The sequence below is a fragment of the Phoenix dactylifera genome, chromosome 17 (genome assembly GCF_009389715.1).
Source record: "Phoenix dactylifera cultivar Barhee BC4 chromosome 17, palm_55x_up_171113_PBpolish2nd_filt_p, whole genome shotgun sequence".
Taxonomy (NCBI): domain Eukaryota; kingdom Viridiplantae; phylum Streptophyta; class Magnoliopsida; order Arecales; family Arecaceae; genus Phoenix; species Phoenix dactylifera.
The window spans coordinates 12,941,833-12,966,290 of NC_052408.1; the positions used below are offsets into that span (position 1 = coordinate 12,941,833).

General features: G+C 37.1%; 2 protein-coding genes across 9 annotated transcripts; both read right to left on the minus strand.

Annotated features, from left to right (window-relative positions):
• Positions 1-4,783: 4,783 nt before the first annotated feature.
• Positions 4,784-13,827, minus strand: LOC103717432. Of its 6 annotated transcripts, none has more exons than XM_008805831.4 (10): positions 13,639-13,827; positions 13,123-13,312; positions 11,218-11,305; positions 10,981-11,135; positions 10,664-10,777; positions 9,961-10,159; positions 9,799-9,844; positions 6,804-6,879; positions 5,235-5,567; positions 4,784-5,108 (listed from the first exon to the last, which is right to left on the minus strand). In XM_008805831.4, the coding sequence occupies exons 3-9, from the start codon at positions 11,229-11,231 to the stop codon at positions 5,368-5,370; spliced, it is 804 nt and encodes a 267-aa protein (XP_008804053.1). In that variant the 5' UTR covers positions 11,232-11,305; positions 13,123-13,312; positions 13,639-13,827; the 3' UTR covers positions 4,784-5,108; positions 5,235-5,367. The 6 variants fall into 6 exon arrangements, with proteins under 6 accessions (XP_008804053.1, XP_008804038.1, XP_017700812.1 ...); XM_008805816.4 differs by having other exon boundaries at positions 10,981-11,107; positions 13,639-13,826; XM_017845323.3 differs by having other exon boundaries at positions 10,981-11,085; positions 13,639-13,825.
• A 1,301-nt stretch (positions 13,828-15,128) lies between these two features.
• LOC103717405 lies at positions 15,129-20,637 on the minus strand. 3 transcript variants are annotated; one of them, XM_039115083.1, is made up of 8 exons: positions 20,384-20,637; positions 20,079-20,213; positions 19,506-19,609; positions 18,899-18,966; positions 17,752-17,853; positions 17,558-17,651; positions 16,873-17,050; positions 15,129-15,671 (listed from the first exon to the last, which is right to left on the minus strand). In XM_039115083.1, the coding sequence occupies exons 4-8, from the start codon at positions 18,917-18,919 to the stop codon at positions 15,605-15,607; spliced, it is 462 nt and encodes a 153-aa protein (XP_038971011.1). In that variant the 5' UTR covers positions 18,920-18,966; positions 19,506-19,609; positions 20,079-20,213; positions 20,384-20,637; the 3' UTR covers positions 15,129-15,604. The 3 variants fall into 3 exon arrangements, with proteins under 3 accessions (XP_038971011.1, XP_038971012.1, XP_008804005.1); XM_039115084.1 differs by having other exon boundaries at positions 20,061-20,213; XM_008805783.4 differs by lacking the exon at positions 20,079-20,213.
• Positions 20,638-24,458: the final 3,821 nt, after the last annotated feature.

Genomic DNA, 24,458 nt, shown 5'->3' on the forward strand with positions numbered 1-24,458 from the left:
GTATGGCTGGTTTGTCTTGTATTGCGAGCAAAATTTCGGATCCGGCGATGCAATGGTCGCCCGGACAGGGCGTTGCTTTTACGTTCTGATCTGTTAAAAACTGTTAAAAGATCTGAACCATGATACACGCAGGCAGCTGGATCTGGTCTAACCAAAGGTTATTTTAGGTAAGATTTCAGTCAAGGGTTTCCGACCAGTTCACCTGGATTACGTGGCATCGAACAATTGGTGACGTGCCCGTGATGCTTGTCGAGACACAATCACCGGCACCCGCATCGAGTCCATGAGATCGATGATGTGACAGGTGATGTCTGGCGTGAACCCTTCATTGTTGTCAGTTTTATTGCAGTTAAAAATAATTACAGTTATTGGCCGGATATTTTTCAAATTTGGGCCTTGCCCATTTTCTTTTAAAAAAAAGAAATGAAAAAAAGGCTGCTTTCTTAGATTTGTATGGACCAGATATATATATATATATATATATATATATATATATATATATATATATATATATATGGAAAACAATGGAAAATGGATAATCTTACTCTGTGTCAATGCATTCTCATAAACTATAGTAATTAGTGGCCACCTATTCCTCAAATGTTCGTGTTTGTAATCTTTTTTGATGTAAATAGAGGTTTGACTAACTAATTTTATTAATTGCGGGTTATGATACAAAAGCTGAAGATTTGCTCTGAACGTGATTTACATATTATAGAGCTGGATATTTGTGTTTGTAATCATATTATTAATTTTAAAAACTAACTCGTTCCTTTAGTAAAAGTCAAAGAGGTTGAATTTTCTTTCGAGAAAAGTATAGGAAGTCTTTAGTAAAAGTCAAAGTGGTTGAATTTTCTTTCGAAAAAAGCATAGGAAGATAACCTAACATCTCGTATCACGTCTGACCTCAACTTAATCATCTCGATTTTTGTTTTCAATTTTTTGAAAAAAAAATAGAAAACAAAAATAACGTGACAATGTGATACATCAATGATGGATGTAGAGGACGGTTGATTTAGATTTTAGCGGCATAATTGTTATAAAAAAAAGTTATGGAAAAAAAAACCCATCCTATTTCATGGACCCTAATAATATTTTGGAGGGGAGATAATGTTTTTAAAACTTCAGCATCACAAAACTAGTTGCGTGCACTCATTGGAAGATAGGGGCATAAATATATCGTTTTCTGAAAATAAGTGAGTGTGACACATTGTAGCAAAAAACAATGGAAAGAACTTTGGGTATTATACTCTATTTAACATAATAAGTAGCGCAAATCTGAAAAATAATAGCACCACTAATAAAGAGGCCTAAAATGTTATATATTTTATCAAAGTTAATTTATTAATGAGAAGTCCAACTCATTCGGTGCAAAAGTAGGACCAAATCCTTGAAATCTATCCCAAAATTTTGTAGCATCCCGCTGGCTCCTTTAATTTCATATGCCGTGCATTTGGATCCAATAAAGCAAAAGCTAGGTCTGTTATCTGGCTCCGGGGGATTGGGGTGTTCATATGATCACATCTCCAAACTGTAGCCAGATCATAAAAAATCACCACCTAAAAGCACCAAAATGTACCTTGGTATTCACTAAACAGAGCAAAAGATACCCATAAAGCACCCAAAGAATTAAAGGGAAAAACTAAGTTGGAAGCAAGAAGACAACCCTCCGGTAATGAAAACATTGCAACGCACTCAATGGTATCATTGTGGAGGAGTGCAGTGAAGGCAAGCTCTGAAGATTATTCAAGATAGTTCACTGCTCCACTGTACTGAGTTTTAGACTTTACCGTTGGGATTCAGCAATTGGGTCTCGCAGCGCCTATCCAGTACAGAGAAATGAAGTTCTTTCTCTGTATTGCTTCTACTTATTGCTCGTTGCTCGTTTGCAGAGATAAAAAAAGTCTTCAAAAGAATTGTATGCCAAGTTTTCAATATTAGCCCAAGAGAATTAACCCCACTCGTTCGCCCTAACATGTTGGTTCACAATTTGACACGAGTTTTACAGGAGAGAGGGAGAGGAAGGTCAAAACATAAAAAAGTACATCTAGACTGGTTGACTTGGGACAGTCCCAACGACTATATTAACTTGAAGTAATTCTATTAGACCTTATAGAATACTTGTACAAAGCTCCTTCTAGCTTAAGAAATCCTTGTATATTAGTCCAGAAACTTTTAATCGTCTACCAATACCCTCCATCCTGCCTTGACTTCGCTTTGGTCTCCCTCGCTGCTTTTCCTTATCTTTTTTCGTAGTAGTCTTATTTAATTTTAACTACTAAATGAGTATTAAATTGCACCAGTTTACCGCAATATTTGCATTTGATAAGTGATTATCATGAAATAGTAATTGCAGCACACCAACCGCAGCATTTGACTATGATGATTTTCTTTTTTCAAACTTCGATTCTAAGAGAGCTTGCATGATTTGGCGTTCCTAGGCTGTCAACAATCTCTTGCCACGTGACAATGCAAGTGTGTTATTTAAAAACATAAATGAGATTGCGATTGAGCCTTGGTTCTTCGAAATAAAAAAAAGGTCTGACTAAAAGGAATCATTTTGATCCTTAACCCCCCAAAAAATGATAGAAATAAAGTAAAAGAGGAAAAAAAATGTCCTTAAATGAATCATATTTCTAGCGGAATCTGAGGCAAATTAGTCGAGATCTTCAAATGACCACCATCAATCTGGCATCTAGTTCGGACCGGTCCCCAGCAGATGAATATAGCAAAGGAGAGTTGTTTTTTTTTTATGACAGTCTCTTTCTCAGCAACTTTGATTGAGTCCTAGGCCTCATGAGTCGTCCATGATGAGCGTCTTTTTTATATCCTTTTTATTGATGGACCCAACCAGCATTAGTAACATTTTCGAAGCTTCATCGGGATGCTTATTGATTAGACCAGATCCATCGCTCAGCTGGTAAAACCATCCAACCATGAAACCACATGCATAAAGCCGAATAAAATGAATATGCACAAACTCATACATATTGCTTTATGATTGGACTGATCCACTAGCTTAGTAGTGGATTTAGTCCAACCAATAATTAGTATATTAAAGAAATTTTTAGTTAAATCAAAGATCTATCGCTGAGCTGATGAATCGATCCAACCATACACCAACACGGAGAAAGAAGCACTAGGACTTTTTTTTTCCTTCTCTTTTTTATTTCATGTTTGGCAGTGTTTATTTATAGTTGGACTGATTAAGACCAGGTCCAACAAATAATTTATCTCTTGAAATAATTGGACAGCCATGATGGTGGATCTCACAAACCAAGAGTTGGTAACTTAGCAAATGATGGAACCTATTTCCACAGTGTATTTTATCTCGTTAACGATCGGCGGAACACACTTCCATGGCGTAGGGGAATAACTGGACAATGCAACTACTTCAAAAAATTGGGTTCTCAAGGTCACACTGTTAATTCTTCTATCATTTTTATAAAATATTTAATGATGCTCCCAGTATTATTCTCTAAAAGAAAATAATGATGGTGTCAAAGGTTGAAATTTGAAAGCACAACAAAATAAAATAATTGAAAAAAAAAAAATTGTGGTGCCTAAGCCTAGCTCTCAACAGACTCATCTTCTTATTTTAAACAGTGGTTCAAATTGTTTTCCACAACCATTACTTTAGGGCTTAGTAGCCGACTGCAGCTCAGCTTTGCATAAAGTTACTTAGACTCGGCCTTATAGCAAAAAAAAAAGAGAGGGGGCGGTGGTAGGATGAGATCAAAACGTAACTGTATATTTTATAGATGAAGATAGGGTTTTCGTTTTCTAGTTTTTCTTAAGCCATATATGGATGTCGGCATATTGTCCAAAAATCTGATACAAGTATGAATACCGAGTATCAACATGATGTAATAAATACAGTCATGATTACTTTAATATTTATAAGAGATTAGCCTTTTAGTTAATTTTTCATTCGTTCGAGTATATTTCTTAAATGAGTTATTTACAAAAATTTCATATAAAAATACACATTGTAAATTTTCCAAGTTCTGTTTATATTCATTTAAAACATATATAGGTATTATAAATGTAGCAAGTGAATCTGCCGTTTCCACTACCACAACGGCCTAGGTATTAGTATATCTAATACATAATCCATATGAATTCAAAATGACTATGGACATATTGTTTAAAAAAAAAGCACTTGAATCCATTTTCACCAAATAAATGTGCATACCAATATCAATATACAAAAATCAACCCTATGCATCTTGACATCAATATTATATTTTTCTCCTGGTTTTTCAACCATCTTTCGATTTAGATATTTATTGAAAATAGATCTAATATGTCCATCTAACTTCATAGTGTAATTGCATAATGATATGTATGAGAAAAGTCTTTCGGAATTATGAAAAGAAACTACAACGTGACACGTGACAACAAAACAAATACAATTGAAGTCCGCAGCCATAGCCTATATTGAAGGATATCTGCGGCTACAAATTTTTCCAGAAATATTGGCAATTCTTCCAAAGTTTCCATGCTTGAAATTACACTACATATTAAGAAGAGATTCAGAGCCTATTTAGACATGCATTCAATCAGGAACTTTCATTTGGAACAGCCAGAAAGCTATTCAGAGCACTGTACTATTCATATTGGCTTGATGGCCAGTCACAGACATACGATTGAAGTGAACTCGCATACTTATACCATATCTCAAGAGGTATAGCTTCATCCCCTCCATGACCATGGCCTTGTATGACACAAGGCCAAATCCCTTTTTATCTCCATCGGCAGAAGTATATGCACCCCAATCATATAGAAAACTTAAAATTCATGGCCTATTTTGAACATTTGAAATTTTTTTAATGAACAAGTATGTTGCTGAATAGCTTAGCAGGTAAAAACAGAGATACATCTCAAAAAATTGGGTGTGAACCAACGATTAAAGAAGTTTTTCCGAAGATGACAACATATTAACTAGCAAAGGTGAGCAAGACCAGAGATGCATATCACAGAGAATGTAACATATCTCGATAGAGCAATTATTATGTAAAAATATCCTCTGAAAGTGTCTTTGGTGTCTTTGGTAATTACACATCAACAATGGCCGTCCCGTAGATACCCCTTAGCTAAATCAGCACCTATTTAAAAAGAAAATGGCAGTAGATTCTAAGGACAAATACAAGCAAAACTAAAATGAAAGATTGGTCAGACTGAATCCAACTACAGCCAAAGTGGCAAGATTAGAAAGGGTTTTCCATGGGTACCTGTTGATCTGAAGAGAGGCTTTGAACAAGCAGCTAGCCACGAGCATTTAACAACTGTCACTTGCTGGTGCTGAGTTTAGGAACCAAATATATAGTTAGTAAAACCAGCTGAAACCAGATATACTAGATGTAGTTATTCATTCAACAGGTGTTCTATCTCATCAAAACCGTTAGCTGCCACAATTTCATTCTGATGGCTAATTCCTGTCTGTTTATAAAATGCTTCTTTTTGAGCATCCCATTCTTTCACAATCTCCTTTACCATGTCCCCCACCATTTTGTTATTTTCTGCTATATGCTTGATGTCTTCGATTTCCACCATCTGGCTGGCCTCTTTAAACAAGAAAAGACAAGAAAATAAATATATCAAAGAAAAAGGTACTTGGAGATCTAGAGTAATTTTTTAAAAAAGTAAAAAAAATAAGCTTTTTTAATCAAATAAAAATGATTTGCATTAACACGAACAGATAGCAAGACGATTTGGAACTTTACAAGCCATGTCGCAAAATATAAATAATGTCAGAAGCTTTTAGGATTATGTCATGTGACATGCAGTTTTGATGGTGGAATTGTAGGATGGATAAGGCTGCATGACTATCAGACTGACTAGCAGATGTTGAAGATTTTATGATTGTATGATTAAATAGTAGGTTTTACTCCAATTTCATATGAAGTAATTCTGACAGACAGATTGATCAAATAATAGTTTTGCCCTATTATGTTTTTGCTACAACTAAGGGGCACTTAAATGTGCCTTTCCTATATATATATATGTATACTCATATCATCGATATGGAACCTCCCATGAGGATTTTTTTAAATTTTTCTGGCTTTCTTTTTTTGGAATTTATTCAGACTTATTTGACTGAAACTCTAAAATTCAAAGCGAAACCGCTGAAATTGTCAAGCTTCATCCAGGGGACTGAAACCAAGTTTTAAAGCTTTGGGCAAATAACAATTAAGCATAATGCTTCGCTATAACAGCTTCGATGTGACAAATCACAAAAGTCACAAGCATGGCACATCCCATGCCAATTCAATCATTACATTCCTTGCATTGCAGCACCACAAAACCTTGTAACCATGGTCTTGGAGAAGCATTGCCAAGCTAGGTAAAAGGAACATATAATTTTGAAGTCAACCTTTGGGAGCTATAGTAGCTCCCGTGGAGGCAAATAACCCATTCATCCTTAGAATACCATACTAAAAGGAATCCTAGACAAAATTTTCAATTATAATTGAAAGATGACAATCTAATTTCAACCATAAGTAAAAGATGATAATCCAGAAAAATGGACTCTTTATCCAGATTGAAAAAAGTTAAAGAAGTCAAGTGTGTCTCAGTTAGGCTTATGATTCTTTTTTCACATTGTCAATAAGAGTCATGATCAGTGGTTCAGGATCATTTAAAACTTGCCAGCAGCAATTGCTAGTTAACGAACTAGGCAAATTGCAATATTCACACAATCAAAATTTAAGAACTTTATTTGATATACAAAAACAGTTGATCCTGTAATTTCTTCAGCTACTGTGCTATTAAAGTGTTTAGGAAATCGGTAACGAAATTACCTTTGATAGCCAGTTCTTTCGCTTTCGCATATTCTGTTGACATTTTCTTGAGTGTTTCCAGCTCCAATTTTGTGCCCTGAAAGGGCAAGGGTCCAAAAAATAAGCCACATTGAAGAAAGAGAAGCAATAATTTCCAGATAAACAGCTATACCAAAAATTCTATAACAATATAACATTCCAAAAGGATAAAAAAAGAAGAATCCAAGCTTTTCTATGGTAAGGGACTCAAAGTTGACATGCTAACTTATGTTCAAAAGTTAAACATGGTTATCAAAATCACAATCTCAGATGTATCTGCAATATTCCAATTATATGAAGTTAAACATGAAGATAAGGTTCATAACATAAGTTCAAACATACAGTATGGCTGAACAAGGAATTAGAGTTTCAAGACAAAACAGCACCTTAAAGAACTTAAGAACCATGGTTGCAAGGCCTTGTTATAACCACCTGTCTCAACTTTGATGAATCTTTGCCAATCATCCACTACTAAAGGGTACCCCTTGTATCACACAAGCTTTTTATGGTCCTAACTAACAACTTCAGTCCATAATCCCTTCAGCTTTCTTTCTCATCTGTGACACAAATCTGAGCACCTCAATCTACTGGCATCACCTTATTCTTTATTTAAATGCCTATACTATCTTTATTGATTCTCCATTTCATTCCTCAACTGGCTGTTTATGGAATAGAGAAAATTTGGTGAATCCTATTATTATTTTTCATTAGCAGATTATCATAGCCAGAAAGAAGCATCTTGCCACCAAGGTGGTAGCCTAGTGGTATTGGGCGGAATTCCTAACCTCATAGTCTCAAGTTCGAGTCGCTGCGGCATCGATTAAAATGTGGCTTCGGCCACTGCTTAGACATGAGGTATAGAAACGCTTCTTGGACCGCTAGTAGCCAGGGTGGTACCAGGTGTGACGTATTCATACGTGGGACTCGAGCCAGAGCCCAGAGGGATAGCTGAGCCGGGCCCACGAGTGGGGAGGGCATGAGTAAAATCGGTCGGGGTGCCCAACACACGGCCATTTCTACCCGCATCGAACACTCTCCTGGCGGGGCGGGGGCCCAGTGGGGGCTGCTACGCGGGGGTGGACTTGTCCCTTCCTCCCCCCTTCCCCTTTTGATTAGCAAAAAAAAAAGAAGCATCTTCAAACTTTTCTTTGCAGACTTTATCATAATCACAGAGGAGTCTCAATTTGGAGAAAATAAACATCGTCAATTTCTACTTGTTCTTGCTTACTAGACTTATAGCAGATCACCATGTGAAAGCACATTCCACAAGTTCGATGGTGTCAAGATCTGGCTTTTTGATCATCAGAAAACCCTACAACTAATCAAGAAATTTCAAGCTATCAACTTGTCCTTTTGAATTCTGAGATCCTAAAACTTGTACCCTCAATTACACTCTAACTTGCTGATTATTCAATACTATGAAAACGCTCTCTGTCATTGGGCTCATCAAGAATAGTGCCATGGCATGCAGGGGGGGGGAAGCCAGATTTTGTCAACCAACAATCTGAGCAGCAACCCAAACGCCAATAAATCTAAAGCTCCTCACAAACAATCCCTAAACATTACTATAATGGTTTGATCATGCCCATTAAATGCTTAATTGCTTCTCTCCCACTGACTGGAATAAAATTGATATTTTGGCTTGTAATCGTCAAGTTACGGGGCGCAATGATAGGGTTTTTTTCAAGAACAAAACCTCCATATCTGGAATTCATGGGCTGTTTTAATCAGCTGATATTGGTCATGTTTCAGTGAAAGATGAAATAAGAGAAGAAACTTGTCGAGAACATCTTTTTCAATGATAGGGTTTTTCAAGAATGACGGAATCTTGCACCGCAGGTTGATGAAGCTCTGACATAATACTAGCCCTCCATGGGCACTAATATTTTGAAAGTTGACAAACAGTAACCCATGAAGGTATGAAGTCAATCAATATGGCAACAATGAAATCCTTATAACTAAGAAAAGTACAGAATCACAGAGATTTTATGATTATACATATACTAGAGTATGCTAAACATGTAAAGCTATAAATAGTCCAATCAACGTTTTAAATTCTGGGAGATGGAGCTACCCCAGTTTTCCCATGAAATAAGACACGCCGCCGTCCCGCCCCTTCCCAACACTTGGGACACAGGATGTCCCAAGAGGTACCAATCAGGATGCTAGAACGATGGCGGGACGGTCCTATCCCGACACATGGGATGGTACCCCATCTCGGTGTCCAGCGGAACGTCCCGCCGGGACTTGAACCCTTGTTTTTAATTATCTCTCATACTCTTCACAGGGTCCATACCATTCAATTTATATAAGCAACAAAAGATATATAAAGAACATTAGAGAACAAACCTTTGCTGATGGATTACAAAATGGGAAAAAGTTCTGATGATATAAAAGTAAACTAAGAGCAGTTTGAAAGTAAAAGTTACCAAAAATGCTACTTTGTGTAGCATAACATTAATAAATTTTTTTGGGCATGCTCCAAGTCAATAATGTGTTTTGGCTAACCAATGCTATGAGACTGATTCACCTATATCGACTGTGACATAACTATCCCAGGAAACATCAAGCAACAGCAAGAATCGATTTTAAGTGTATCTAGAAGCCATGTTTCTGAAATTTCAAAAATTTGGATGCTTTATTCTTGTCTGGTACATGGGTCCTCAAAACTCCAAATTACCGTGTCGCAATCTGACAAACGGATACACAGTGACAGCTAGGTTCAAACAACTGACAAACTTTTACACTTCAAATCCATAAATAAAAATACTATATACAGTGTATTAGTATAGTCTTCTAACAATCAATAATGGACAGTTGTTAGCAAGATGGCATGCATTGACCAATCAGCTATTCTGGTCCCATGTTTGCATTCTTCTGGGACCTCATTGGATGATGATCAGATTGTTCTTGTCTATAATTATGCTTCAAATATAGGCTCTCACTTAGTATTTTACTGAAGAGTAAAATCACTTACAAGGTCCATCCGCAGATAGTCCTCAATATGAGTATTTGCTAGTAATCTGTCATTGCAAAAGAAAGAAATCAGAAGCTGCCTGCTACTACGAATACAATATTAGAGAAAATCTCAGTGATGAGGGTGTGTGTGTATTAGAGAGAGAGAAGGAGAAGGAGTTACTTTTCACATGCAATTTGTGCACGCCTGTTCTGTAGCTTTGTGATTTCATCAACTCTCTGAGTTACAGAGCCACCAACTATATCAACAAAACCAAATAAAAACATATTCCCATCTAGCATCCTTTTGACTAGAGCAGGTACAATGCCTATCTTATTTTCTTTTGCATCAACAACCAGAGCTTTTAGCCTCTTTAACTCTCCTATTACAAGAAATAGGAATTCAGGTGAAAGGTAAATAAAAGATGCATGAAATTCTCAATCTAAATAATTCAGTTTTACTGGCAAACAAATAGGATTCGGATTTATGAAAAATTGCTTATGATCATAAAATGTAAGTAAATCACAAGCATGAGAATGACAAGTAAAGGAATCTATCAAAAGACAATATTTATTTTATTTCCTCAAAAAAAAAAGTAGACAACGTTTATTTGTCTCTACTCTCTAGTAAAAAAAACTTCTTTGTAAGATAGAATAAATCCAAGAATGACTTATGCCTTTTATCTGCCAACACCAAATACATAGGATAGAAGAAATTTTGCAATATAGCATGATACATTTACATTTGAGAATTACAAGAAACATTAGCAATCTCCATAAGATTTAGTTAGGAACAAAATAACTCATCAGCTTAAAGCAATCAACTCTAATTGTTAACGTAACTGAATTTTTTTTTGTTTGAAAAAAAATCCAAGTATGAAGCATACCAAGAGACAAATAAATCTTGAAGTGAGGTTTGTATGGTTGAATCTCATAAAGACAGTAAAGGCAATAAAGTCCACCCAATCTCCGTGACAGAAAACCAGTAGAAATCATATGACCTGCATAAGACAGTAAGTACTCACTAAAATCCCGAACAAAGGAGAATTTACAGTAACCTGAGTGTAAAAAAAGAGGACAAAAGACAAAAAAGGTATACTTCCTTCAAGTCTCCAACCATGATATCAATATTATTTTCTGAAACTCGGCCCTGACTCATGATGTTAGGAAATAGCAAGAGAATAGGAGGAGATTGATAACATACTGATGCAATGGGCATAGAGGGATTGCATAAATAAGGCTGAATTGGAAGTTGGTTTGGCTTCATAGATGTAAGAAAACTTCTTAGCCATCCACACCTTCTTCATATCTGCCAGCGTGGTAAAGTTTCCCTGCCAGTTAAAAGCATGAACCCAATTTCTTTTGATTTTACTGAATCAGAACCATTTAACTGTAAATTTAGGAGGCAAACTGCAAAAATGAGAACAGACTAGGTGAGGACCTCGGTGAACTCATCTAAAAGTTCGTCAATGTCCAGCTTGAAGGGTGTAAGGTCCATATCAATACACCATCAGAACTGTAATCAAAACCTGCAATCCATTTATTGATTATCTACAAAACCTCCAACTCTTCAATAAACATAAACACATAATGAACAATACTTAGAAATTTGATGTAATTAAGTATCTACAAACTGAGAAACGTTTAAACTATGAAAATACTATATCGTCATTGCTACTCATTATTCATGAGGCCATTATAGCTTCAAGCAAGAGCTCACAAGTAATTTGTCACATACTTTACCAAAAAAAACAAAGAAGACTGACACACATGCCATAAATCAGGGAGGGTAGAACAAATGAAATGAGAAGAGTATTTAAAAGAGAGCAGAAAAGATTTTTCTTGCATAGCTTAAAGATAAATACAAGGATAAATTAAAGATAAAGATAAAGATATCGATAAGTTGGTTGATTGGCCAAAGATCCTTTCCTTCAGGTTATATCGCTCTATTTAAACATAATATGTCAAGCAGTATGGTAACCACCCATTTCCAACGTTGACAATTGTCCACGTCCAGACTCCACTTTCTTAGTTTCAACTACCGGGACTACCATCCTCCCACTCACCATGACTTGTTAACTGTCCAGTCCTATATTACCTTCAATAACTACCTTTTTGATCTTGTCCTGTGAAACAATCCCTTTCACTAGGTTAATGTGTAGTGAGCCATTGTTCACCATGCACAATCAAGCCGATCCAACATTATCTTCACTCAACTCTCTAATGGCTACTTGGTCTAATGGTCATCTTACTTGGTTTGTTAAGTGACATTCAAGCCGCTTCTTGGTTAACCAGTTTGTTCCTCAAGCAAGACCGAATGGCATCAATGCTTCAGTCTTCAGATATTTGAATTAGGTACTTCGTTCAAGACTTACCTTGATTTGAAATCCCCTTCATTGTATTCTGTCTCAGAGTGCTGCATGTGTCAGGATATGGTGAAAACAAGAAGAGTAAGGAGAAGGAGAAACAGAGAGAGCAAAGAAGGGTGAGAATGAGGGAGAGAAAGCAGAGAAGAGAGAGAGAGAGAGAGCAGAGAATTAAGCATGAAGAGAGGGAGTCATACATCTCTCTTTGGTTTGATCTTTTCCTTTTGTTTTTCTTTCAAGAGATGGAATGAAACAAAGAGTAGTCAAAAATGGAGGTATTCACATCCAGTGGCTAGTCAAAGATGTTTTCCATGGCCATCCAGTGGCTGGTGAACTAGCTAGATCAAATCCGTGATCTGATCATTAGTAGCCTAGTTCGCCTATATGTGTTTGTGTAGAGGTAATATGAGGGCATCCACATAACACTCCTAATATGGTCGGTCTTGACTGGATGATGGGGGGCCGACAATGATGACTTGAACTATTGGAAATGGTCAACTATCTCTAAACTACACACTGTAAAACGATTATGTGATTTGGAGATCCTTGGTCTATACATTCAGTGGTTAGAAAATGGCCGGTGCCGCGAATTGGATATTTTTAGCAACACTTTTAGTAAGGAAATTTTTAAGGAGCAGGTGCAGGTTCACGATTGGGGGGAGATTCCTATGTACATGCCTTACCCTAGGTAGAAGATCCTGACTACTAAGTACACCTTCAGTGCCAAGCATCTTACCAGTGGATTAGTAGGGTATTGACTACAAAGAATACATATATCAACTAGAAAATCACCCATAAAATGCATATATAAATGAAAGAATTCAATTCAGGATGTCGAGAAGATAAACAACATGAAGTATGATAAACAACGCAAGCTCCTGAAAAAGAATCTAGGTCAAATCATTCATCTGGAAATGACATCGAAGTGCTATCACGGCATAAATAATCTTGTTGCAATCATTAATATAATACTTGCATACTTAGAATCATGTTGTTCCCTGGCTCTGATGCCCCACTAGTCTTGTGGCAAGTCCATTTGCATGCTTTCACAATTGAAGTAGCTCAAGAACCGATAATCCCCAAAAAGTTTGGCATATTTTAAGAAATTGAGTTTAGGTCTGGATTCCCCTTCCAACTAAATGACAGATACCACCACTCACAGCTGCTAATCTGGAAATTATTATTAAAAAAACAGGCATCTTACGGTCAAAAAGAGAGAATAACCAGCAAAACATCCCCAAATAATAATGAATTAAAACAATGTCATCATGATTTTAAAGAGAAACAAAAAGCTGTGCAACACCCAAAAACGGCGTGGTGACCACTAATTCTATAAATTAACCCAGCTAAAAACCACACGAAACAGACAAAGCTCCTCAATAAACCCCAATAATCACGGTATTTCAGACCAAAATCGAGAATCGAGGATTAACAGAGATAAAGAACAATATTGAACTCAAGAACGGCGATTTAAAGGACGGGATCAGGATGCTTACCTGGAGGACACAAAGGTCAGAGGGCTTGGACTGCTTCTTGATTTCATCCAAAGGGAGAGATTGATGGGGATGGATGGGATCGCGGTCGGATTTCGTGCGACGCGAGGTGTGGAATCAGAGGAAGAAGAATAGGGCAGCGGGGGAAGGTATCCGCCTCCGCGTGGGGTCGCGTTTTTCGTTATGGAGCCGAGACGGAGAATCGGAAAGCCGACCGGTTCTGGGACTTGGTCGATGTGGGTGCACGTGTCAGCAGATTGGGATATGGCTGGTCCGTCTTGTGTTGAGAGCCAAATTTCGGATCCAGTGATGCATCCGTGACCCGACAGCGGGGGGGCGTGGGTATGATCTGGGTTAGATCTCATCCGTGATGCACGCGGGCTGTTGGATCTGGTTTATTTTAGGGAAGATTTCAGAAAAGGGTTTTGGATCAGTTCGCCTGGCTTACGTGGCATCCAACGATTGGTGTTGTACACAGATGATCCGTGATGTTTGTCGAGTCCCAATCACCGACATTCTCATCGAATTACTGAGAGCAATGATATGGCAGGTAATGTCTCGCATTGTTATTCTATTTAATGAATCCCTTTATTATTGCTAGTTTTATTACCGATAAAAATAATTAAGGTTATTGGCTGGATATCTTAAAATTTGGGCATTGCCATTTTCTCAAAAAAAAAATGAAAATTAAAAAATGGCTTCTTTCTTAGATTTGTATGGAAAATGATTAATCTTGCTATGTATTAATGCACTCTCATAATCTATCATGATTAGAGGCCAGCTATTGCCCAGATGTTTATGTTTATAATCATGTTTGTAATCTATAATAATAAGAGGTTGAATTTTCACTTGAGAGAAGCATAGAAATTAGAAAGATAACCAGTTATCCGATGTTAGATCTCAATTTTGCGGTCTATATCTCTATTTTCCTATATATATATATATATATATATATTTCGCCAATAGCATAGCCTACCAAACCTCCTGAACATAAGATGTAAATGATGGATGTAGAGAACTATTGATTTAGATTTTAATGATATAATTGTTATAAAAAACAATTATGGAACAAAAATCCATTCTATTTTCCCTGATGATAATCCTATTTCGGAGGGGAGATGATGTATCTAAATCTTTAGCATCAGCAAAACGAGTTGTGTGCGCTCATTTGAGGATTTGTTGTTTTCCTAAGCCGTGCACTAGGATCCAGTAAAGCAAAAGCTAGGTATGTTATCTGATTCCGAGAGCTTGGGGTGTTTTCCAGGATTAAAATTTTTATCTTGCTCCGACCGGTTCACAGAGCAGAGCAGTTTTTAACCTGGAGGGATGCAGCACCGATCTTTCATACATATATACAGTTGAGAAGGAAAAAACAAAATCACCAGCAATTATGTAAATCTCCAACACTGTGACAATTATGTCTTCACATGATCCCATCTCCAAACTGAAGCCGGATCATGAAAAATGACCACCCAAAAGCACCAAAATGACTAACAGTAAGTCACCAGACCAATGATTGTACATTGGAATTAACTAAACAGAGCAAAAATATCCATAGAGCACCCAACGAATTAAAGGGAAAAATAATTGGAAGCAAGAACACAACCGTTCAGTAATGAACAATACAACGCACTCAACGGTATCATTGTGAGGCAGTGCAATGAAGGCAAGCTCTGAAGATATTCAGGACATTTCACTGCCCCAAAAGTACTGAGTTTTAGAACTTTACAGTTGGGATTTAGCAGTTAGATCCCATAACACCTACCCCAGTACAGAGCAATGCAGTTCTTTCTCTATATTGCTTGTACTAATTGCTCGTTGCTCGTTTGCAGAGATAAAGGCGGGGGAAACAGAATCATATGCTCGTCTGCAGGTAGTTAATAGTTGCATCTGCTGTGCTGCTCCCCCACAAAACCTTTATAAAGGTAAGTAGCTGAGCTGTTCTCCCACCTAACCTTCAAAACTGCAGTTAAGCTCCACCTCTTCGGTTAATGGCAAGTGTGAAATATATTAGAATCATCGACCCCATGCTAGACCTGTAAGACAATTTCAGAAATTAAATAACAAAATCCAAATGCCTTTTTTCTCATACATGAATCAAGAAGAGGATGATTATTGGGTGATCATATATTCTTCTTATGTCTTTATGGAGGGGCCTCAGCATTCAAATTATCCAAACTTCAAGATCTATTTGATATCAACACCTCTTCATGAACAAAGCAAACAAAAATCATGCATAGGTGTCAATAGTATATATTACATAAATGTGCGCTTCGGCAATTTGAGTTGCACATCATCTATTCTCTGAAAAGAAGATGGGACCATGGGGTACTAATATTCTCAATGGAGCTCAACCAAGGGGACCACAATGGCGGTAGAATGCTTGCAATTAAATACTAACTAGATGCAGTGCTGCAATTGAGTTCTATTTCTCTTGGATGATGTAATGCACCTTAGCCTGTAGTTACTTAGAATTTAGATGAAAAGTAACAACCATGGGGGCCATCACACCTCAAGGGACCACAAGTAGATGGACCAGCAGAAATGATGCCAGCTACAAATCTACCGAATTCCCTTCAAGCAATAATGCCGATGAAGAGTTTGCAAATGTGATGGTATTTACAAGCATGGTAATGAGACGTTGCAGGTGATGCCATGAGTCACCCTCATCAAGTAATGGGAACACTTTTTAAGGTGCATTTAATGAACACACCTTGATAGAATCCCACATATAACAATAGAATGTTTTCCAACTCTTACACCTTTTTCCCTTTTTTATTAATTCATTCTGAAAGCTTGGGGTATTTAGATTGTTTGCCTGGGGTATCGTATCAAGATCAAGATATTTGTAGGTCTGGGAATTAAAATTTGTAACTCCACACAGGCCATAGGGACTGGAGCAGGGAAGCACTTCTGATGCCTGCTGGGGGTGATCATCACAGCAGGGATAGTCTAAGGGCAGTAAAGTTCACTAACTATTCAACCTGGATTTATTTAGTCCAACTGTTCAATCAAATAATTATACACAAGACACCAGTTCCCAAGCATAAAAAAAACCATGGTTAGAAAATTAATTCTAAGCAATAATATGGGTAAAGGATCCATGAGTTGAACAGATGAACTATATCAACAATAGAAACTGGTCCTCCACAATAAACAAAAAGCCCATAGTGAATTGATAAATCTGAATTGACCACACAACCTTGGTGCAATGAGAAAAGCCTTAATAGCACTTACATAGTTGCAAAGAAAAGAAGAATTTTCCTCGGGTGGATGGTCGTTAAGCGATTGAATCTTTTATACCTTCCTTCACCAGAATCTGTGAGAACAGGGCTATTAGCTGCAGATGGTGCAGGTACAAGAGCTCTGTTCGGTACCAAGGGCTGCTTCAACTGCTCCAGCTGAGAAGGCACCACTGCAGAAGTGAAAGGTAATCAAGTTAAAAACTTTGACAGCATTGATACTGTTTGATGGTCACATATGTATATCAGCTTTTGTGTCATATCTAATATGTTAGTTAAGGGCTTTTTGATTTGCAGACTAGAATCAATTGGATGTGAGCTCACCAAGATGAAGTGACCCATCAAATATATGCACTAAGATTTGCAATATGGTTACTTAGAATATTTCAAGCTTAAGTGCATGATATATGAAGAATGTTCAAGCTTAAGGTGGTTTGTCAAGAAAGTCATGTGGTTGAGGGCCTTGACGCATGACAGGTCTTGAAAGGGCCATTATGGGGGAAATATACGTGCTGCTGGCACCAAGATCATGTGCATTGGAACAGTGTAACTTACTTAGCAGGAATATGCTATACAATGAAAAAGATACACCACCCACCTTTTCCATGCTAATAGCATGAGTCCAACAATGATAAAAAGATTCAAGAAAAACAATACTTAGAGAAAAATTGAACTTGTACCTTTAACTACGATCTTTTTAGATGCATCATCTGTTTCTTGCTCCTCACCCATTCGTCTCTCCATGCGGCATGAACCCTTACGAGAAAGAGCCTTCTGTAGATCACCCCCAGCAAAACATACCGTTGTTAGACATAAATTCTTTCTTATGGTAACAAAGAGGTTGATGGAATAATATCAAAAAGGAAGCACTCACAGTCATTTTTGGACTTCCAGAGCAGCATTTATCAGGCTGCTGTGTAAGACTTTCAATATCCAAAACTACACTTCCTGCTTTATCCATGGCTATAAACTGGTTCTGTAAAAAATGAATGCCATATTCAAAAGATACCCCCGAAGAGCAAAGTGTTAAGGTACTACTAAAACTGTGCAATGGTAATTAGTAGTAAAGGTTTACCATCAAACTCCTATCTTTTACAATCACACCCTAAATCAATATTTTGCAAACTCTTTACACATCTTAGTAAAGTCAAATAGTCTACTTCCACAACCACTAATCTAAACCTTATAATCATTTCTTCCAATTACTCAAACAAATATTCCCATTTGCTCCTCTTAGAATCAATGATCCTGAACCCAGCTTGTTTTATTTCAATCTAACATGATATTCTCAAATGGATTCCTTCGGAAAAAAAAAATGATATTCTCAAATGGCAAGCTTCTCCATTCTGTCTCGTCGTTGCCATCCTAGAACCTCTTTAGATTGTTCCCTCATGTTTTTAGATCCCATTAACCGAATTGTGGCCTTGACAACACAAGACCAAACCATCATAACCAGGGCTAAAAAGGGCAAACCAATGCATGAGGCTCCCACCATTGCAAGTCTAGGGAGGGTTTGTACACAACCTTATCCCTGCTTATAGAGAGGTGGTTTTCATTTTTCGAACCCATGACCATGCACCAAAGCTCATCCTCAGCCAGATGTGATATCCTTAATAGCCGGAAACTTCTACTTAGAGTATCGTACCCACTTCAAAGTCTGTCTAAGAACTCACTCCTGTGTTCATTCCATAAATGTTCTTTTGCTAATTCTTTGAGAGATCCACTTCTCTATATTACACCAGAATCCACTTGATGCTCCTCCACTCTCTACTACTTCAGATAGCTAAGCCTCTATCACTTTCTCCTTACTATTGTTCGCATTTTGTTTCTGTTATTGCAGTCCTTTCTAACTACATCCCTCCTTATCCACGTCAACATCATATTTACAAGAGTCTCATAGCCTATAGTTTGTCATGTTACCATTTAGAACATCAATTGGAGAAATTTACTGGCCATAAAGAAGCCATAAATGAATCAATTGAATCGGGTCCTACTCCTATAAGTACAGGTTTTAGTCTTACCTGCATTAAAACCTCATCCATTTTCAGCTTTGCCAAGTAAAAGTTCCCAGGAGTAGAGTCCACCTCAACTGCCACCAAATATGAACAGTTTGATTAAAAGGCTTTGACATAAAAGAAAGCTTTAAAAAAGAATATATAAGCAGCTCGGCAAGAGGCACAAATATTACTTGTATATCAAAACATCTCATTCATTAAAGTTCCTGTATACCAAAGTATAGATCGAATAATGCAATGACTCATTATATTTCTGGACTGATATTTCTGGGTCCTTCACAAGGAGAAGCCTATCAATCCAAATCAACTAATGGATGAACTAAATGCAGAGAAAAATACATATTATTACCAGTGGAGGGCCTAGCTAATCTATAATCTATGGGTATTTGGTGTAGCCCACCAATGACATCCATCAATAATTAGGAGAACTCCATGAGATTAAAGTGAATGTTATAAGGCTTTATCCGTTAAACATGATCAAATTAAGCTGGTCCATTGTAGATTATATAACAGCTGGAATTAGAATTTGTGTTGACAAATCCATCCAGCTTTTTGAGATCCAGGAGGGCCTCGAAAGAGGGATAAGGATACGAAACAGATAAGCTCGACATACCTCCAAACGTATTCTCTTTCACAAATATTACAGAATTTCAGAAAAAGTTGGCCGCAATTCCTCCACCATCCAGAATCCCATCCTCGGCTTCAAAGCTCTGTAACCTTTTTTTATTTTTTAAGAGAGACAGAGAGAGAGAGAGAGAAGAAAAGAAAAGAAAAGGTCATCATTTGGATAAAAAGATATTAGAAAGAAAATGTTTTATAAAAGGAGACGACAATGAGATAGATGAGGAGATCCAACAAAGCAGCGGGGAAAGTTTTTTTTTAATAGAGAAAAGACGAAAGTGACACGGAATGGAGAAAAAAATTGGATTCTTTCTATCCATTATTGGGAAAAAATGAAAAGAAAATAACAGCACTAGCAGAGAATCATCTAAAACAATCGGAATAAAAAAAAATATTTTTTCCATCAAATTTCTTTTGAGATTTTCTTGTAGAAAATAAATGAGGGGAAAAAAAGCCTTCTGTTTTATTATAGAATGCAGATTGCTGCAAGAAAATATATGGGGAAAAAAATGACGGAGAGAAAAAGAAAGTACGCATGTTCGCTAACTTGGGGGAAGGGAGAGACCGACGAGGGAGACAGAAAAGGTTGAGCGGCTTCCTTCATTACATCTTGGAAGGATAGCAAGGATAGCGCGGAGAGAAAGAGAGAGATGATGTCTAATGGCAATCAAAGCTCCCCAGAAATCGAAGTCCCTGCGCTCTTTTATTAAAGAAAAAACGATTTTTTATTTAAAACCCAGCGGATTTCCCAAGGAACCACATTTCTCTTCTTTTCTTAAGAGTCTTAAGATAAAAATCATACTTTTTTTTTTACCAAAAAGAATCTTAAGCTTAAACTAAGAAAATAGATCTGTTCCATAAAAATCATACCTTTTCTCCTCGAAGAAAAAAGATCGGTTGAAACAATAGAATCGGACCAAAATAGAAGAACGGAAGACGAAGGAAATAGCCGTTGGATACGATTTTTTTTTTTTTTTTTGATCCGCTTCGCGGGCGTAGCTTTCTCGAGATGGGCGACAGTTTCCCGGGCTTTGCCTTCACAGGAAGGGAGAGAGAGAGAGAGAGAGAGATTTGGACAGAGCACCGCAGCAGAGAGGTCAGGTGTCTCGCCCTGTCGCTCTCTCTCTTTGTTATAAGGGCCCTCTCTCTCTCTCTAGTCTCTCTCTCCTCTTGACAATTATATGGAGGAATTATGATGAGAATTTGAGAATAGATTGAAGTATTGGATTGACCTGGATTCAACTTAAATTTTGGATTACACGTGTCTTCTGTTTTGGTCGAAAGTCTAAACTTGTTCTCCAACTAAAAATAGGTACAAGGTGAATGAATCAGAATCATATGAGAAATGCCAAAATTAACCCATATTGTCGACTTATGGTGACAGATAATTCAATGAAAGATAGGTTGTTGGTCTTTAGGCAATTTAGATTTAGGTTAGGTTGGCTCAAGCTGTCGTTGTGGACACCCCAACCAATGTATACTTAAAATTTGTGCCTGTGGCTAGGTCTTAATCTTGCACGACTTGGGTCAAGGCAGGTTGGTCCCCGTCAAGGATTCCAGCTCGGAATCAACTAATCCTTTCAATCAATCAACATGTATGAAAGGCAAATCTAATTTGTAGCAATAAAAATATTCTTGCAATAGCTATACCCACTCTAATATTGATACCCAGTATATAACATGAATTTTGGCAATATATCCTTGACTAAAGTGTCTCTAACCTACCGAGCCCATCTCACTTTTTTCAATATTGAGCATTTCTTCCCCCTCATCCATTTTATGTTTTAACCATAAGATCAAATATTCGAATTCTTCTTTTAACATTTATTTATTTCCATTTATATATTAGTTTTAATAAGAATAAAATAATGTATGTTACTTATGCCATAATCTAGCCGTAACTTATTATCCATATGATTTGCATTCCAATTATAAGTCCAAGTCAATTCAAGTTCGACTGGAGTTAGAAACAATAACAGCACTAGGAGACCCACCTATCCCTGGATTATGAGTTGGTAAATGATTGATTTTTTTTCTGATGTTAATTGAATTTTCCTCATAAACATATTTGGCAAGCAGATATTAAAGAGAGATAAGATGCAAAAATTGATAAAAAGCAGGCAATTTAGAGTTCATGGTGCAAATTCTAGTATATAGAGATCCAACTTTGCAGGTAGGTCCCATATAATTCTCTTTTTTTTAAGTAAATAATCTTTAAGATCCACTTATGTAAGATTCCTCACATATTAAGTCATTTCACGGCATAGGACATTTGGAATTTTATTTTAAAGATATAAATAATCCGGTGCTTCACGTGACCCCCAAAAGGCCACCCTTGCCGGTTGGGTGGGTAACACATGAAAGCAAGGGCGGCCACCCCAAACACTTCGATGAGATTCAGAGCACCGTCGGTGAGAGCAGGTGAGTCATTGCCGGAGGCTTTTGGCCTCCCTGCCAACAATGGCAAATAAAAAGCATTGACCCACTTCCTTCACCCACCTCTGCAATTTCCATCAAAAAAAACTACCTCATGCAATGAACCACTTCTTTGTCTTGAAATCAAAATTTTCTATTTGCCTCGGAGTTTTCTCCCACACCAACCACAATTAGGGCATTAACAAGCCGAGCTAAGTCTGGCTCTAATTCGGTCTCGAGCCAAGCTTAAGCTATTCGTGTGCAATTTACTTAGGTTAAAATGTAGGTTATTTGAGACTTTCATTTATATAATTTTCAATTTTGATTATATTTTACTATTGTAGTTATAATACATTCTATTCTGCATAATATAATATTTATGTTATGCAATAATTTAAATAATATGTAATAGTAATTCAAGTTGAGTTTGAGCGAGCTAAGTCTAGCTTCGGCTACAAAAACTTGGAAGATAGAAAGAGCCTTAGCTTCTTTACATGCACGGTTTTGCGAATTTGAGCTTGGGAAATGTTGATTATAAAACCAGTGGGCCTCATTAGCTCTGGGAATTCAAGGGCCTACAAGCCTCGCATGGTAGAAGACAGATGGATCATTGAATGCCATCAAATAAGTCAATGGCATCAAATAGGCTCATTTGGAAGTTCCTACTGGCTCACAGATGGGGGTAGCCTGGAATCCAAACTCTCGAGCAAATTACGTATAAATAAATAGTTTCTGCCGATTCCGAATTATTTGGGTCGGTCATTCAGTTGTTTCAAGCTCATAAGACGACCTTTGACCTTTGCCTCTCCGATCATAGTCATTTGTCCTTTTTATTTTTTTTTAGTGGAATACATGTTGGAAGAGAAATAATTAGCCCACTCGTGCTGATGGAGTTCAAATCCCAGCTAGTAACATGCAATGACCGTGTCCATGTTTCATAAGAGATCCACACCTGTATTAGTTAGTATAATAGTTCACTCTTAAGTAACAATAAATAATAAATAAATAAAAGAAGCAGCAGTAGCAATAGCAGCTAATCACTCAGTCTATGTCACTCAACCTATGAGGCAAGACATGTTGTAATAATGAAATAAGCATTCTTGCCTTTTTTTCATAAAACTTGAAATAATAATAATCAATTCTCAAACTATTTTTCAGCTCCTACACAATACACCCTTCTTTTATTATTTTGCATTCTTTTGATATATTTTAGAATATGGTTTCCTAATTTCTAAAACTTTCCTATGCCTCCCCTTACAAACATGTTTTAAATACTTATAGATGCATGCTTCATATTATATACTATTGTAATTACAAGTAAAAAATAGTGCATTTACGCATACAAGTTACATAGATAAATACTTATATATGGATAATGCACGTGTTCATAGAATGCGATTACAGTTTTAGTTGCTCGTTAACTACCACGACACTTCTCCTTTTTATTCGGGCTCGGACGGTTATGTATAGAATATAAATGAAGTTGAGTTGATTGTGGGATGATGTGCATGCTCATGCTTTCAACCTACTAGAAGAGCTACCGACTAATTAAATTGTCCCATCTTCATCAGCTGTACATATTTTCGTCACTACTAAGGCCTTACTTGCTCGATAGCAATTTAAGAACAGCATAAGTTTGCATGCTAATTCGAATTTGATGCAGGTTGTATTTGGTTGAAATATATGTGGAGTAGTTTTTTGGTTTACCCTAAAACATCTGCAATTGGTTTGGGTTAGGTTAGATGGTTGGACCCTATAAGCCAAACCAAACTATCCAGAAATAAAGCTGGCATTTTCTGATCCGACTGACGCATAAGTCTAAGCACCAAGGGCCCATCCGGGCCATGGCATTGATTGGGTTCAAGCAAACCCACTCAAATTACACCTAAATGAATGATCATGTAAGTTGTCCTGTATCTAGTTGCAATTCAAATCCATGTCTTTGTCCGGGCCTGCCTCCCAGTTCCAAGGAAGTTTCATTGCTGTCTGTGACCGCGAGAGCTCGGATTTGTGGTATCGAGATGGCAAAGCATGAGAACGTGGTTGACGTGAGGATCGGCGTCTCATCTCTGCTGGCCTTCACATGTTTGGGGTCCATTCATGCCATTTCATGGTCGTACGGTCAGTCGGCCGATGCACTTCAAACTTCAAAACATGAACTGGTTCTGTCGAATTGCGCCGAGAATTTCAAAATATAGCAGTCCAGATTCCAATTTTATCAGCTTTTTAAACCTCACACGTCAAGAGCAGTGGAGTTTTCAGCTTCTGGACAGGGGTTGTATCTAGGGATCCTCGGCTGACTGACTAAACGTCTGTCTTATGTGACGAATCATATAATTTTTTTCTGCTGATCTCTCTGTTCAACTTTTTTATTATTCATATTTAGTTACTCAAGATTTACACTCGCTTTTATTCATTAAAAATAAATACTCTTTCCTCTTTCTTGTATTCCAGGTAACAATGAAGCTGTTTGATAATTCGCCAGCTGGTATCAACTTGCTTTCACCATTTTATTGTATAAGTCATTGAG

What these genes read in the sequence shown, in the direction of transcription:
- LOC103717405 (XM_008805783.4), bottom strand. Translation starts at nt 18,919, where the DNA reads ATGGATGAGGTTTTAATGCAG. An exon ending in TAAAAAGATCGTAGTTAAAG is followed by an intron (nt 17,051 to 17,557) that starts GTACAAGTTCAA and finishes TCACTTCTGCAG; the next exon opens with TGGTGCCTTCTCAGCTGGAG. An exon ending in CTTCTTTTCTTTGCAACTAT is followed by an intron (nt 15,672 to 16,872) that starts GTAAGTGCTATT and finishes ATTGTCTTACAG; the next exon opens with GTCTAGCATGGGGTCGATGA.
- LOC103717432 (XM_008805823.4), bottom strand. Translation starts at nt 11,274, where the DNA reads ATGGACCTTACACCCTTCAAGCTGGACATTGACGAACTTTTAGATGAG. An exon ending in ACTATCTGCGGATGGACCTT is followed by an intron (nt 6,880 to 9,798) that starts GTAAGTGATTTT and finishes TTGCCCTTTCAG; the next exon opens with GGCACAAAATTGGAGCTGGA. An exon ending in GAAAGAACTGGCTATCAAAG is followed by an intron (nt 5,568 to 6,803) that starts GTAATTTCGTTA and finishes TCTTGTTTAAAG; the next exon opens with AGGCCAGCCAGATGGTGGAA.